Consider the following 15,054-nt stretch of genomic DNA (forward strand, 5'->3'; position numbering starts at 1 on the left):
AGAAATAAAGCTACTTCTAAAAAAAAAAAAAAAAAAAAAAATGCTGAGTAACTGTTTGCTTTGTTTCAACAAAGTGCATAATCTGGGTCAGCAGTTAACAATACTGTTCTGATTTACCCACTGCCATCAGCTACTTTTTTCTTAGCTGTTGCTGGCCTAGGTGTTAAGAAATGAAAAAGGCAGTGCAATAATAGAAATTGAATGATCTGAACTACACAGAGGTTGTAGGCCTGTTTACAAAGGAGACATTTTTATATGGTTACTTCTTAAAGTCAGAAAGACTACACAGCCTGGCTATCTTCACTTATACTCAGGCTGTCAGACAAACCCCTTACCTAGCTCTGTATTCAGACTTCGTAACACAACAGCACTCAGTGTAGTAACATAGTCAAAGAAGATCTTCACGAAGTTTGTCTTCATGTTGCTTTCTGACATGGGCTGGAGATGTTGGTCAAGAGTTCTCAGCAGGAGCTGCGTTTGATTCCAAACTAGGTGTTTCTCCAGTTCCACAGGTTTCAGAGATGCCTGTTCCACCAAGGTGCCAAGCAAGCTCCCTTTAGAGTCTGGTTTAAAGGAAGAAACACAGATCCAAGATTCAAGTCAGTGTTAAATGCCAAAGGCAGAGGGTGGAGGGGAAGGTTGAGGAAAAAAAAAAGTGAGAGAAATGCTTTAACATTAATGACCATGGTTCATCTAAGTCGGAAACCTTGTATCTGGCAGCTTAAAAAAGCCTAAATATTCCTAATTGTGTGTCATTAACAGATAAGCTTATTCCAAAATACAGCTGTTGACCAGTTTCTATGCCCCAAAACATTTAGTCCTTAGAGCTTTCCTAACTTTTTGCTCATTAAACATACATCTTTAAATGTTTTATAAACACCCACATGGCATTTAGAAATTTGATAAACGCAGAGAAGACATAACAAAAGATCTCATACTACAAAATAAAGAGCTCTTTGAGAAAAGGCAGAGAAAACGCAACTCTGGAAAACTCCTTTAGAAAAGGATTACATGTTTTTTAATAGCTTTATGAAAATTGAAAGGTATATTACGCTACAATAGTTTTACAAGTTTATCTACTTTTTGTAAAAGCTAAGGAAACAGCAATAGTAATACACCCAGTTAACTATAAACTGTCAGGGCAAAAAATACTTTAAGAATTCTTCGTTACGATTGAAGAAAAAAAGTACAAGTAACCTCAAATGTACTCATTTACATTTGCCTTTCTTCTCTGGCAAGCTCTGAAGACAAATGCTTGGATTATAGGAAATACAGACCAATTTTACACTTCACATTTATGAATTTAAAAATGCATATTTTTGATGTACAAGTCAAAGAGCATTACTACTAGATTTACATTTTTCAGGACTGGACAAAGCAAAAGTCTAGATTCATTTCTCAGTCTTCATGACCACAAGAATAACTCACCCACAGAACGTTCAACGTGTGTCAGTGCTTTTAGGATTTGATCCAGATGGTGTGATAAAACAATCTCATTAGTAATGCTTTCTTCAGTCAAGGCAGGATAGCAAGCTTGAAGGAGGTCTACTATACTGCATCGAAAATAACTGCCCATTTTCTCATCTGAGATCTCTACAAAGAAGGAGAAAGAAATACCAACTATAACAAATACGGAACTATGTTTGCACAGGAAAATGCCCACAGAACTAAAACTGTATTATAATAACATTAGTTTGCCAAATTCAGAGAGATTCAGTTTATTCAGAACTGAGGTTGAGTATTTTTGTGTCGTGTCCCCCCCCCCCCTTTTTTTTTTTTTTTAAAGTACTAAGCTAAGAAATGAAAAAACTTAGAACTTTCCACTGCAACAGAAGGCAAGAATTTGAAATAAGCACATTCCAACAAAAAAACATAGCAGTAAAGCATACTACCTGACTTGGACTGCCCTTGAGATGTGCAGGAATAGTTGAGAATTTTACTTAATTGCTGAAGAACTGCTGGGAAACCCTTTAAACCTTCAGAGTGCAGTAACACAAAGTCAGGTCGGTGGCCTAAAAAAAAAATCATGGAACAAAGACACAAAATAAAACTTTTTCCTTTTTCCATTCCTAATACAAAAAGCACAAAATGAGATTTCATTAAGACTCATGTGTTAGCACAAACAATATATTATACAAGGGCATTTTCTACAAAAATCAAATGCCTACCCCGAGTTTCAAGGCTGTTGAAAAGTCTTCTTTCTGCTGTTTCCAAAAGCTGTTTGCACGTCTTCCAAAGATGGCACTGAGTACAAGCTAGGTCAAATGCTGCCATTGCTGAAGGACTGAGGTCCTCGAGGACTTCCCGGAGAGGATCAATATGCTCCAGCTGGATGTTGTTGATCCAGAAATTTTCTTGGAGAGTAGGGGCAAGACTTCCAGAAGTCGCAAGCAATTTATCAGTAACATCCGAGATGGAATAAAATACCATACCTACAAAAGTCATCAAAAAACACAATCACTAATTAAACAGGATATTTATCTCAGATCCTGCCATCAATAATTATTCTCCAATCCTTTAAGAAAACAATAAGTGACCTGCTTTACAAACCATTTATTACAGAATAGATAAAACAAGCTGGGCATCAACAGTAAATTCAAGCATCCTTATCTTCTCTGTCAAAGAACCACTACTTATATTTCTGAACAACTATTGCACTCATTATGACAATACCCAAATTGTTTTCTCCTGTTTTCCATTTGTGCCACATATTTTTTCAGAGGAACTCTAAAAAAGTGGTCCTTACCTGCTGCTGCTGCATTCCCAATAGCTTGCAATGTTGAACGGCCACTGCCAGATTTCCTGATGCCTCCAGTGCCATCCGATGCTTGATTTTCAATATTGTTCTCCACTCTGGCTATTTCTCGTACAGCCTCTTGGTAGCGCTCCATAAAAACCAATTCGCCATAGCAAGGTGAAGTATCAAGATTAAACATCAAAGCCACCTTTTAAAAATAACAATAAATGTCATTACAGAGTGTCAAAAAAAAGTTTTAAAAGGTCAAAGAGCTTTAGGGATTTTTAAAGGAAATGAGGGAATAAAACAGATGCTTTAACTGAAAAATATGCACTAAAAGCAGGCTAAAATAGTCACTTTCTCTTTCCTGAAAGTGTAAAAAATTGGGCCTTAGAGACATCTTCAGCCTTTTTTTTTTTTTTTTTCATGTTCAGCTATTATTCGCTGTAAGAATGGAGATGAATTAATTTTCATTTCCTGTATCTTTCATAATCACATTTCAATTTACTGTGTTGCAAGGGAAATTTAGCAAGTTAGGCCTATGAAATAAACTATTTTAAACAAATTCTTTTTCAGCAAGGAGTATCTTCTAGAGATTTAAAGACAATAGATGAGCATAGCTGTACAAATTCCTAATAGCCAACCAACAAGAGAACGCAAACCAAGCTTGAATTTGTTCTTATTAGCAATACTGAGATTTGGAGTAAAAAAACAGACAAAATGCTTCTTGATCCTTTAAGTAGGGAAAATATGAAGTGGCCTACTTGACGTCAGACAAAACTAAGAAACTGAACAGCAGCCTACTAGTCTGGTGCAATGACTGAAACTGTATCAACTGCTTCAATATTTCTATCTGAAACTCAGTAAGGTCACTGCTTTTTGCAAAAGATGCAATTGCTGATACTTCAAGATATTTTTCAGAGCATCAGCCCAAAAGCCACACACAGAAAGGTAGCTGTGAGAGAATAAAGAGCTACAGATGTGCAGGTTGTCAGTTTCAAGTATCTCTGCCTATTTTCAGTACTGTTAATTTTATCCTCAAAACGTACCACCTTCAAATAAATGCATTCATCACTTTGGCTCCATTTTGGGTAAAGAATACATTTCTCATGCTCCTACTGAGCTTAAAAGTAGCAGACAGTCATGATTTTGATTCACTGATTAAAGCTTCCTCGTGTGGTTTCACATGAGTTCCTCAACGTTATTCATTTTGCTGAAAGACTCAGCTTGGCCAGCTCCAATCAAACATTTTCATGCTTTGAGAACATAGGCATTTTTACACAATGGGATAAAAAAAAAAACAACAGCATCCTTGGTACAATAGGAGCATCTTTGCTCCTTTCGCTTGCTTCTACTGCGGTAGTGACCCCTTCATTTGGAATGAAGATGCTTCAGCCTGTGCTTGCTAACATGGAAGGAGCAGAACTTCAGTCATCTTAACCACAAATACAAATAGCAAATCAGATTTTAATTTGCACAAAATACATGCAACTCACTTACCTGATGGGCTTCCACAAAGTTTCCTCTCAAAACACAAGAAATTAATAGTGATTCTGGTGGGGAAAGCATCATAGGTATCAGGGGGTTTTGCTGCTGTGGTCTCGCCCTGCTTTCCAAATTACTTGAGCCAGACACATTACTGGTACTTCCTTCTGTAAGACAATTAATTAATCAGTATGTTAGTATGGAAAAACATTTCACCTGTTAAGAGCCAGCTAAGAGGTAAGGGCACTTCACATATATAACACAAAAATATAGGTGCAGATAAAGAGGACAACATATATACCTTGTTCAAAATTCTTGTAAGAGTTATTTCCCTCTTTGGTCAGAACCTTCAGTTTGCATCTCATGCAGATGTAACCCTTCAGCAGTTACATAACACAGATGCAATACTAAGGCACTGGTTCAGTATTGATAAAGGAAGGAGTCTTAAGTTCCTGACCTATTAATATCAAACTGGTATGCCTAAGCTTCTTTTCAGTTACATTACCACTATTCTATTAGCTTTTTTTTTTGATGGTATGCACATCACTACATTTCATACTGTTTCCTGCAAGCCAAAAATACCAAGGAAAAAAAAGTTTTCCTATTCCAGAAGAGCTATTTAGTATTCTAATTAGAAAAAGTCAACTAAAAATGGGAAATTTTTCCATTTCTGAAATTGATAAGTTCTAATCCTGTCCTGCACAGAGCAGTAATTCACACTGACCAGTCAGATGAGTATTTCATCATGGCACATCAACAAGACAAAGGAGCACTACTTTTGTGGCTTAATACCTGAGGTACTGGTGCTTAGCTCGCTACTTGTACTTTCCAATGATGGACTGAAAGTTCCCTCTTTCCCATCTAAAATGGAAACAAATCAAAATCAGCACATGAAATGCACTTTGTCTAGACAAGGTGATTTAAATTTATTGCAAACGACAGATTAGGCAACTGCAAGAGATCTTGAGAAGTATCTCACAAGAGATACCAGTGATGCCTATGATAAACGCAAAAACTGCTCATTTTAAGAAAACACTAGGCAAGAGACTATTTTGGGGTGGCCGAGTGATGAATGACAGATACTTTAAAGCTTCTTATTTTGAAACATCTGACCCACAAACCAGACATACATTTTAAAGGCTAAATATAAAAAGCATGAGGAACCAAGCTTTCTCTTACAGCTGTCAATGAACCTTCAAGTCACGAAGGTTCCTGTGAATTTGTACCCTAGATACGACTGCAGTATGAATGAAACTATAGCAAACAGTCATTGGATATAGTGGAGGAAGGGAAGAATTGGTCCTGTTATTGCAAGGTTCTCCTCTGCCCTCCTCTGGATACGTATTAAAGAATTTATTTTCTTATCTGAATTTAAAACAACATATCTTTTAGTTGTACAGGTAAGCTTCAGGGAAGCAACCCAATCCAAGTGGAACTGGAGTAAGACACTTCAAATTAGTTAGAAAACTACAGAAAATAAATCAAATAAATTAACCTCTTTACTAATCTCTAACCTCTCTCTGCTCAAGTCTGGTTGCATTCAGCTGTAAACTCAGCAAAATGACCTGCAATTCAGAGACATTTTCTCCTAGTCACTTTTTCAACTCACCTGTTTTGTACCTTTGAGATCTGCTTCGCTTCTTAAAGCTGTTGGACCTAATTGAAGAGCTAAATCTCCGGGAAGATGCAAGCTGATGTTCTGTAAAAGAACACAAAAAAAAAACAAAACATTACCAAGTAGCTGGACTGCCCACAAACACAGTTAACTGAAAGTGCCTATTCAAAGCCTACCTGCATTCCTGTTACTCATCACCACCTTGTATCGCCAGTGAGCTTCAGAAAGGTATTTGGAAAACTGTAACACACGACTCCCAAAGCCATCTCTGCTCGCAGAAAGGTTCAAGCACTCAACAAGCTCCAGCTCTTCACGAAGCACATTACTGGAGTCCCATGGGAGAGAACTCTGAATTTCTTCCAGATGGTTGAGGAGCAACGTGAGGAAGGCATCCATGGCTACATCATCCACTAAAAATCCAGTGACACCACTGGTGAAGTGTTTTAGATCCAGACAGCTCAGCCTAGAGGCCTCACAGCTTTTGCCATGCAGTTCTGAGTCAGGAAGATCTCGGGGATCTGAGTGGACTGTCCGAGCAGCTAACAGATGACTCTCTGACTTCTTTTCAGCCTTTATTAGGTGCTGTGGACTTTCAGAAGCAGAAGACCGCCTACTGATACCGCTTTCTACACTCACTGTACAACTCTTTTTATCAAGATCATCATCCTCTGCATAGTCCTCAGGTAGAAAATTCTCACTATGGAGGTCACTGTAAGAAACAAAAAGCAAGGAGAAGATGTTCTCCAGAACCTCCAGGCGCAGAGGAGCAGGAACACTCTTTAAGAACTGGTGACACTTCGCAAGGTACTGAGGAAATGCAGAGGAGCAATCTGTACATGTAAAAACAAAAATAAAGAACACTTACAACACTTCCCAGGAATTCTTTCTTCCTATCTTTTCTAAGGAAATTCTTGGAGATGCAACTGCCCAATAGCTCAAAGCCCATCATTCCTCCACACATCAAGTACATATATGTTCAACATTTTATATTTTTTAAAAAGATAGTGTGCCTCCTCACTCTCAACTGCACCAATCACCACCATGTCCAACAACATTCAAACTCAGATTACACCCATTTTAGCTGTACACAAAAACAACACACAGGTTTTGGGAAACTGATTTTCTGGGAAATCACAAGCTCTTACAAAATTATCCCCCCCAGAAACATCCTGTATCTAATACAATTTTCTTTTTGCATTATGTTTTAATCCAATTACTTCAAATGTTTCAGAACGCAGATCCGTGTTCTATCCATATCTATCATTACTAGAGATAACAGCACCTCACAAAAACGCCATTTAAACTTGTTTGCAAAGCAGCCACAGCCCACCAAATAGAAAGATAAGCTGTACTCTTAAGTGATGATTCAAAACTCAGCAAATGGAGAAGCGCAAGCTACTGAATCTGAGAAAGCAAGCCAATCACCTGCTGGTTCTGCAGAAGTTGTGTCTTCAGGGCTATCACCAAGAAGGCTGTGTATGCAATCTTTGCACTGGGAATGCTTATGTGAATTCACACAGAGAGCATAGATCGCATACTTCATGGCGCAAAACGCTCGAAAGAGCGCCAGGTTGCGTTGCTGACTTAGGGTGTTAGGGAGTGGTGCCGCTGTGGAAGAAAATAAGGTTGGTGAGGGCATAGAAGGTTAAGAAAACAACAGAAAAAAAAGTTTGTTTGTTTTTTCTCCCCGCAGTTCCCACACAGCAACACTTTCCTGGACTTTATTCCCCAGTGCCACTTCCCTCCCAGCTTTTCTCTACCTCACAGTTATTTATCAACATTAAAAAATAAAAATCTGCAAGTTTGTGTTGCAGGACTTGGCTACAGCACAGAATGATGAAAATCTGTTCATAAGTCTCATTAGGAGTAAGTGGTTAAGCTGCACTGCTGCCTTTACAACACAGAAGGAATCCTGTCTGGTTCCAACATGTAAGAGCTTTGTGTTCTATCACGCAATAGATAAGCAGAGAGACAGTGAGACTGGCTATGACTGTGGCGAGATCAGAGTGCCACCACTTCTCAAATCTGTACTAATAAACAGATACTGCATTTTGATTCTATCCACAATGTCTGGCCATATTTACCTCACATAACCTGCCATTGATTAAACAAAAAAAAAGCACAGTCCCATAGTTGTCTTCGCACAGTTATGATGTGCATCTTAGAGAAGTACTACACCCGCTCCCTTCTCCTTTTTATTTTTTGGAGAAAATGAGTGTACTGTGTCATTGTCACATGCCAGAGGCACGGTCCCTTCTAATTACAGCAGACCACCAAAGCTGTAAACAATGTACAAGTCACATCGTCATGCCCTTCACACGGGAACATAATATAAAGTCATATTTTCTGTTCTGCTGGCTTTAGATGAATCAAACTACCACGTATTACATTAGGGCTAGAATCCACTATCCTCCATTCTTATATGGGGGATAAATTGCACTTCTGCCTACTGTCAACGCAGAGGAAGTATTCACAAAGCATTTTAACTAGAGACTGGTTTGATGTACTGGTAATGTCCCCATTCAAACACTGAGACTGAACAGCATTACCTAAAAAATGTTTCAGTACTGCCCTCCACAAGGCTTAAGCATGGTCTCAAATGAAAACATCATCCTGAGCTCTTCTGAAAACTACTGAACAGCCAAGACAAAGCCCTGAGCGCTCAGGCAGTTTAAAACCCATTTTTCCCTAGCACTGCAATTCTAAATAGCAGCAGTGGTGGAAACCATCATACAGACAGCAGGCAGAACTCAGAAAACACCCAAGTATGAGTCCTTCTCAGAACCAACCCGGACAGAGCAATGAGACAATGCACCAGCAGATCTCCACTGTTCTGGAGCACCTGAAAACCTCTCAACCTCACCGTCCTAAAGAGGACTTCAGGCAGGCAAAGCCACAGGTCTGATAGACACAGGTCTGTGAAAAGCAAGATGCTAGTTGGACATACTGTTAAGACATACACTGGTAATTAAATGCAAATTTAATACATTTTTGCCTGCCACATGGAAACACACAGATGCACTCCATCCAAGTCAGTATCTGTATCTAAATCAGCCCTTTTCCTTGCAACAATACTGAAAAAATAGTCTGCAACTGTAAGCACTTGCCTTTCCTATCCCAGAAATACTAACATCGTATTCTTGAATTCTGTAACTCACATAGAAATTTCTTTTGTTACTGAGACTGATCACACACAAACTAGTCTTATGCACTAATCTGGAGAACAGAGGGTCTCTGTCAGGGAGCGTAGTGATAGGACACGAAGTGATGTCTTTAAACTAAAGGAGGGCAGATTTAGATTAGATGTTAGGAGGAAATCCTTCATTAAGTGCTGAGGCACTGGAACAGGTTACCAGAGAAGCTGTGGATGCCCCCTCCCTGGAGATGTTCAAGGCCAGGCTCGATGAGGCTTTGGGCAAGACAGTTCGGTGGGAGGTGTTCCTGCCCATGGCAGCAGGGTTGGAACTGGGTGGTCTTTAAGGTCCCTTCCAACCCAAACCATTCTGTGATTCTATGATCTGAAGGGTGCCTGCATACAGCTGTGAAATGGTTTCACTGCTTCAGTTTCACTACTGCAGCTAACAGATGTGTGTTAAAAGAGGAAGAAGGGAAAGAGAGAGGGGTGAGGAGAGAAAAGTGTTAGCACTATCAAGTCAGAAAAATCTAAACTTCAAGATTTCAATCCTCCCTTTAAAATTCAAAATACATAATTTTAAAGGAAATTCTATTAAACTGTTTACAGAACTATCTGAATTTTACTGAAAAGAGAGGAAGAATTTGTCCTCTGTTCACCAGTTCCGTAAATTAAAGTGATCTGAAAAAAAGAAGAGAAACCACACTGTAGCTTATTTGCTAGTCATGCAGCCCCCAGAAGATCTGACAGGTCTGCCTCTTCCTGTTGTTGAAAGATTTTTGACAGAAAAGAATAAGCTGCAATCAAACAAGCGTACAAGAACAGCCACTTCTAAGTGAACTAACGTGCTTGGTAATCTCAAATAATTTTAGGAACCAAAATGGGACATGGGAAATGGGAGAAACAAGAAAAGAGTGATGTAAAGACAGACTGTAGTTAAGCCTTACGAATTTTAACTTTAAAGTAGATTTGCTACGATTTAATGTTAAAATGGGAAAAAAAAAACACACCATTTTGTATACTTTCAAAGTGAAGATGTTACAGTATAAGATACTGCCAGTTTCATTTGGTTATGCTTGTTGGTTTTACATTGAAGTGCACAGATAGCTGAAATCCAAAATACACTTACTGATCCAGCTAAGGGATCCAGTTATACAATATGTAAGTGACAGCGAACAACACAGAAGATAGTTTTAGAATTAACTCAGTGTAAAGCAACAAGAGGAAGACCATTAAATACCTTTTCTAAAACAAACTGGTAGGAAGTATGAATGCATTCTGAGCATGTGTGAAGTCTTGATAGAGACTTGAAAAGACTCTTTCAGAGCTCTATCCTTGCAAGATCAAAAGAGATCTCACAACTCCTTTGGAGACAATTTAGTCTCCAAAAGAATTCTAAAGTAATTTCCACACGCTCTCTAGTTTTCTTCCACAAAAGAACTGATAAACAGTATCTTCCCTATTCACACAAGTAGGTCAAAAGAACAGACTCTTCCTGGCAGAAATACTGATACATCAAGTATGTGCTGCTCAGGGGTTTTCCTGTGTTCTCATTATCCTCCGCATTTACCCTGCAACTGTTGGTCTCTAGCAGGAACTTTCTGAAGCAGCTCAATAACATCCTCTTCATTCAGTGTAAGAAGATTAGTGAGGTGATGAAGAGAGTACACTGCAGTGTGGCAATCTAGACTGTGTAAGTGTTGCAAAAGAACCTTCCTTGGGATAGTAATACTGCAAGAGAACAAACAAAGAGGTGGCACACAGATTTAGATCTTTCAGCCGTGATTCAATATATATCCCCCCTCTAATTCAGATTCAACAAAACTACAGCATTTAAAGTAAAACAAATAGTGTAAGTAATGCCCACAACACACTTAAAAGCTTGCAATAAGCTGTCATGAGATTATTTGCCAAAAATCACAGAGTACAGTTTCTATTTGCATTCATAAATTGACTAATAGGCAGCTTTTGCAAGATCATTTGGAAGAAAGTTCTTTTGTTTTACCTGTTTTGCTGTATGCACCATTCAAGAACTTCCACTTGAGACCAGAGCCCATCGCAGAAATCTTTTAGTACTGAATCATTGCACAGATCCTAAATGGAAAGACAACCAAAAGAATCCCTTTACAACAAATCCTCTTGTCAAACAGCAGTACCAAGCCTTTGTGACAGATGTGGTGTTCACAGGACTCCTTTATCTCAGGGATAATTTTCAGGTGCAGAAAATTCCCAGTTTTATTACAAAGGCAGCAAAATCCAAGATCCATTATGAAGGAGCATCAAAATCAGCCTCCACTCCATCTACAAATCATGGAAAGGTGTCTACATCCCTTTTCAAGATTAGCTTTCAAAAATAAAACTCATGATTTTTAAAACAGACTTTAACCTCTAGAACTAACTGCAGAACCGATGATATACTGGGTAGCAGACACTTCTCCTTTCCAGGCATTCTTCTGCTACGATGCCTGCCTATTAAAACTAGATCCAAGACTTCCACTTTGCAGAGGCTGCTGAACAGACATTCCATGGTAACTTGCTTAAGGCAATACTAGACTAGATCTGCCCCAAGGACCCAGCAGCACAGGGCTCCCTGTCTCACCACATCTGTCACTCAAGCCACTTGCCTGTAGGCAGACATCACCTGAGCTACAACTACGTGCCCACAGTTAGAACCAACAGTCTTCTCTGAAGAGAAAGACTCCCAAATAAAGTGGATCCTTCACTCATAGCTCCTGTGATTGATCACCTTACTTTGAGAATGGCTCTGGGAAATTTCCAAGCTCCCCAGTTACTTAACATGTTAATTGTGACTAGAATTAATCACTATCCACTGAGCAAAATGACATTGATCAAACACCCCCTGGCTCTTTTTAAAATTAGTCAAAGACTGTTACTGACATTTTCTCTCTTATGTGAGCAGCAAAGGGCTGAACAGCTCACATAAGATGAACTTTCACAATCACCTGCAAAATCATACTCCCATCATGGCTGAGGAGTAAGAAGAAAGGCAAGTGTTCAATGCCATTATCTATGCCAAACTAACATATTAGTTTAAGTTCCCTTCTGAGAAAGATTAAAATGCTCACTGGAAACTCCCTGTTTTATATCTTTGTTTAAAGAAAAACTGTTCTTTAAACAAAAATATTCAGGTTCTCACAATTTGAGGTTGTAGTTTTTTCTTCTTGCAAACCAGAAAAATAAAATAAAAGTCAGGAACTAACAACCTAAGCAAACAAATTGTATTTACTGGATTCAGATCAGGCCATTGCCACTTGCTTTCTGCTGGCTACCTGAGTTTTGTGAAGAGTCCATAGCAATGCTTTTGCCGATTCCAAGCTTTGACAGTGAGTCCATCCTAGCAACACCAAGAGGCGGCTAAGGGGGTTGAATTCTCTCCGCAATAAGCTGCTCAGGCCTGAGAAGTCTTCTCTTTTCAGTAAAGTTAACGCTGTCACCTAGAAAACAAAACAAGAAACATTTATCTTTTCAAAATGCAGAGATTCGTAATGCTTGCTTGGCAGGTTATATAAGTGAGGAGATATTTCAACATTAGCTTCACTGAAATGGTGAAGCACTGTATCTGGAACTTTCCTAAACTTGTATTTTACGAGCCATCACAATACTCTTCAGTAAAAATGAGAAAAGAAAAACATAATTTCAAATATTAACTATAGAACCAACTCACAATCCTTCACTATGTTACCATTAGGATCTTTCTATGGAACATGTCTATGCCAAGGGCATTATATAAGAAACTTGACTGAGCAGGTTGTCTAGAAATGGAACTACATTTAACCTAAAAAATTTAAAGTCACATTAAAACAGTGACCACCTACCAGGATTCTATTTTTTCCATGTAGATACATTCAAAATAATTAGATAGATACATTAGGCAGATACATTCAAATAATTTAAATCATACCAGAATATCTTTTGCCAGAACTTCATGCTCTTTAAACTACTAAGTTTCACCTTGCCAACTCCTGAATATCACTGCCCCAGCTACAAGCATTAAAAAATGCAACCAAAATGCAAAGCAACCAGTTCAAGGCCACAGGGTAAATCATCAAGCACATTCACCAAAAGTGCAAGTAGAACACAGCACTTCTCAAGTCCTAAAGATCTAATCTTCGGTTGTCATGCAGATAAGCTTTCCAAAAATCACATCAAATTCTTTAAGTTCATCATACAGCTAGAAGTAGCGGAGTTATCACCAGTTATCTTCTTGTTCCTAAAACTCATTGATCCTCCTAAGTACTACCTAAATAAACACACCTCTGTGCATCACCAAGATATGGTCAATACAAGGACAGACTTCAGCTGCCACTGGGATTCCCCCTTAATGGTTTTATGGCCATACCAGAATCTGTTCCAGGAAGTGCTTGCTGCTGCTCAAACAGTAAAAATATGCAGTCTTCCAGGAAGCAACCTCTTTGGGATCCGAGAACAAGTTCATCATGGTTCGCTCTGTATCCAGCTGCTCTGATGAACCTAAAAAACATTATCAGATTACCTTACAATGCAGAGGGGTACCTTGGAAATAAGGTTGTTAATTTAAACTGAAAAATCCTTAGCATTTCCTTGAATACTAACGAGTTGTTATATATTAACAGTTCAGACTCCCAGATACTGTTACTGGATAATGACAAATCCAAGCAAATAAATGTGATAGAAAAGAAATAGGACAGATAGGAAACCGGACAGTTGTTAACCTCGCGGAAGCCTGTTCAGTGCATGGGTTGTTTGCATTAGCTCAGTTCACACTGCATTTCTTTCTCCCCTCATCCTCATGTTATCTGGATGTTGCATGAATTCTCACTTCTATGCAGAGACACTGTGCTGCTTTACAGGGCAGCAAAGACTCATCCAGCACAGCAACTTCTCAGATCTGTACGAAGTACAAATTCAGCTATTCTCAGTAAGAGCAAATGCGTTCACATCTCCATTTCTCTACCCCATGGGGAAACCCTAACTGTGATTACCACCAGAAATGGCAGGCTGCCACACCACGCCAGCCTGAACTTCCCTTCAGCAATCCCTGCGAGTGAAAGGAAATTAATTGGCCTGAAGAAAAACATCCTCCAATACTGATGACTCTGAGCTGGAGCTGAACCAATAAGAATTTTACATCCAAGTGGAAAGTCAGTTTCCAGTTACAAGCAAGACCTTCAGCAGGAAAAACACAGAGCAATTAATAGAGTAAAATAAGGGGTGATAAAGGAAACATTCACACAAAAAGGCAGCAAAGACCACAGAAACATAAGCACCCTGGTTTTCCTATGCCAGACCCTTGCTTTTAGTCATTTTAGCATCACCTTTTGCAAGACTCTATGGCTTGTTAAGGTACCTTTTATCAAGAGAAGTGCCCAATTCCTTGACAACTTACCTGTCTAATGCCTAACCAGGTCTGTTACACAAGAAATGAAAACAAACAAAAAAAAGGTAAAACAAACCTTTTCCTGTTGATTTTGACACTAGGAATTTTTCTCTTGTCCTTTCTATGAGAACACTGCTATATAGGTTTAACAGGCCGTGGCTCTGTTTCCTCAGCATACAGCTTAGGAGCTTCTCCTCCCTCAGTGGGCTTCCCTCAGCCCAGCACACATCCAAGAGCTCCCTGAACAGGTGTCGTACTTCATCACTCTGATGCTCCATCTCAAAAGTCACCATACTGAGAGCAGAATAAATAGTATCTACTAGTTCTCTTTGATCTACTTCTGAAATCTCAGAACTGCACTGAAGCCTCTGCAGAGATTTCAAGGAGTCGCGAAGAAATTCAACAAAGATGTTTTGTAGAGAAGAATATTGTTGGAGTGAGGAGCCGCGTGTCCCTTGTTCCTCCTGGAAGAACTCCAGCAGGGCTTGTGCCCTCTGTGGAGACCGTAACAAAAGCTTCCGGAGAGCTGAAACAACATCCAAACTGAATCTGTGAGAACAGCCATCTCTCCTTTTCCTGTCAGCAGTGTGCTTGTTCAGGGTGCATTCAAATGCTTCAAACAGCTCCTGGCAGGAAAAGAAAGGAATATACCTTTCAGACTTCATAAGTGATATTATTATCTTCTACAAATAGAAGAAACATGAAAG

At 39.1% G+C, this 15,054-nt stretch overlaps 1 protein-coding gene across 3 annotated transcripts in view; it reads right to left on the reverse strand.

The window, feature by feature from the left end:
- Positions 1–15,054, reverse strand: part of ZFYVE26 (zinc finger FYVE-type containing 26) — a 46,111-nt gene that overhangs the window by 26,327 nt on the left and 4,730 nt on the right. For all 3 annotated transcript variants that reach the window (XM_032187881.1, XM_032187880.1, XM_032187879.1), the window contains exons 5-19: positions 14,424–14,973; positions 13,331–13,461; positions 12,261–12,425; positions 10,976–11,064; positions 10,541–10,701; positions 7,263–7,445; positions 6,014–6,667; positions 5,832–5,921; positions 5,015–5,083; positions 4,238–4,389; positions 2,747–2,945; positions 2,169–2,432; positions 1,893–2,012; positions 1,429–1,593; positions 336–563 (exon numbers count right to left, since the gene is read on the reverse strand). In XM_032187881.1, the coding sequence (XP_032043772.1) occupies positions 336–563; positions 1,429–1,593; positions 1,893–2,012; positions 2,169–2,432; positions 2,747–2,945; positions 4,238–4,389; positions 5,015–5,083; positions 5,832–5,921; positions 6,014–6,667; positions 7,263–7,445; positions 10,541–10,701; positions 10,976–11,064; positions 12,261–12,425; positions 13,331–13,461; positions 14,424–14,973 (3,220 nt within the window). The remainder of the gene's footprint in view (positions 1–335; positions 564–1,428; positions 1,594–1,892; positions 2,013–2,168; positions 2,433–2,746; positions 2,946–4,237; positions 4,390–5,014; positions 5,084–5,831; positions 5,922–6,013; positions 6,668–7,262; positions 7,446–10,540; positions 10,702–10,975; positions 11,065–12,260; positions 12,426–13,330; positions 13,462–14,423; positions 14,974–15,054) is intronic.

The sequence above is a fragment of the Aythya fuligula genome, chromosome 5 (genome assembly GCF_009819795.1).
Source record: "Aythya fuligula isolate bAytFul2 chromosome 5, bAytFul2.pri, whole genome shotgun sequence".
Lineage (NCBI taxonomy): Eukaryota > Metazoa > Chordata > Aves > Anseriformes > Anatidae > Aythya > Aythya fuligula.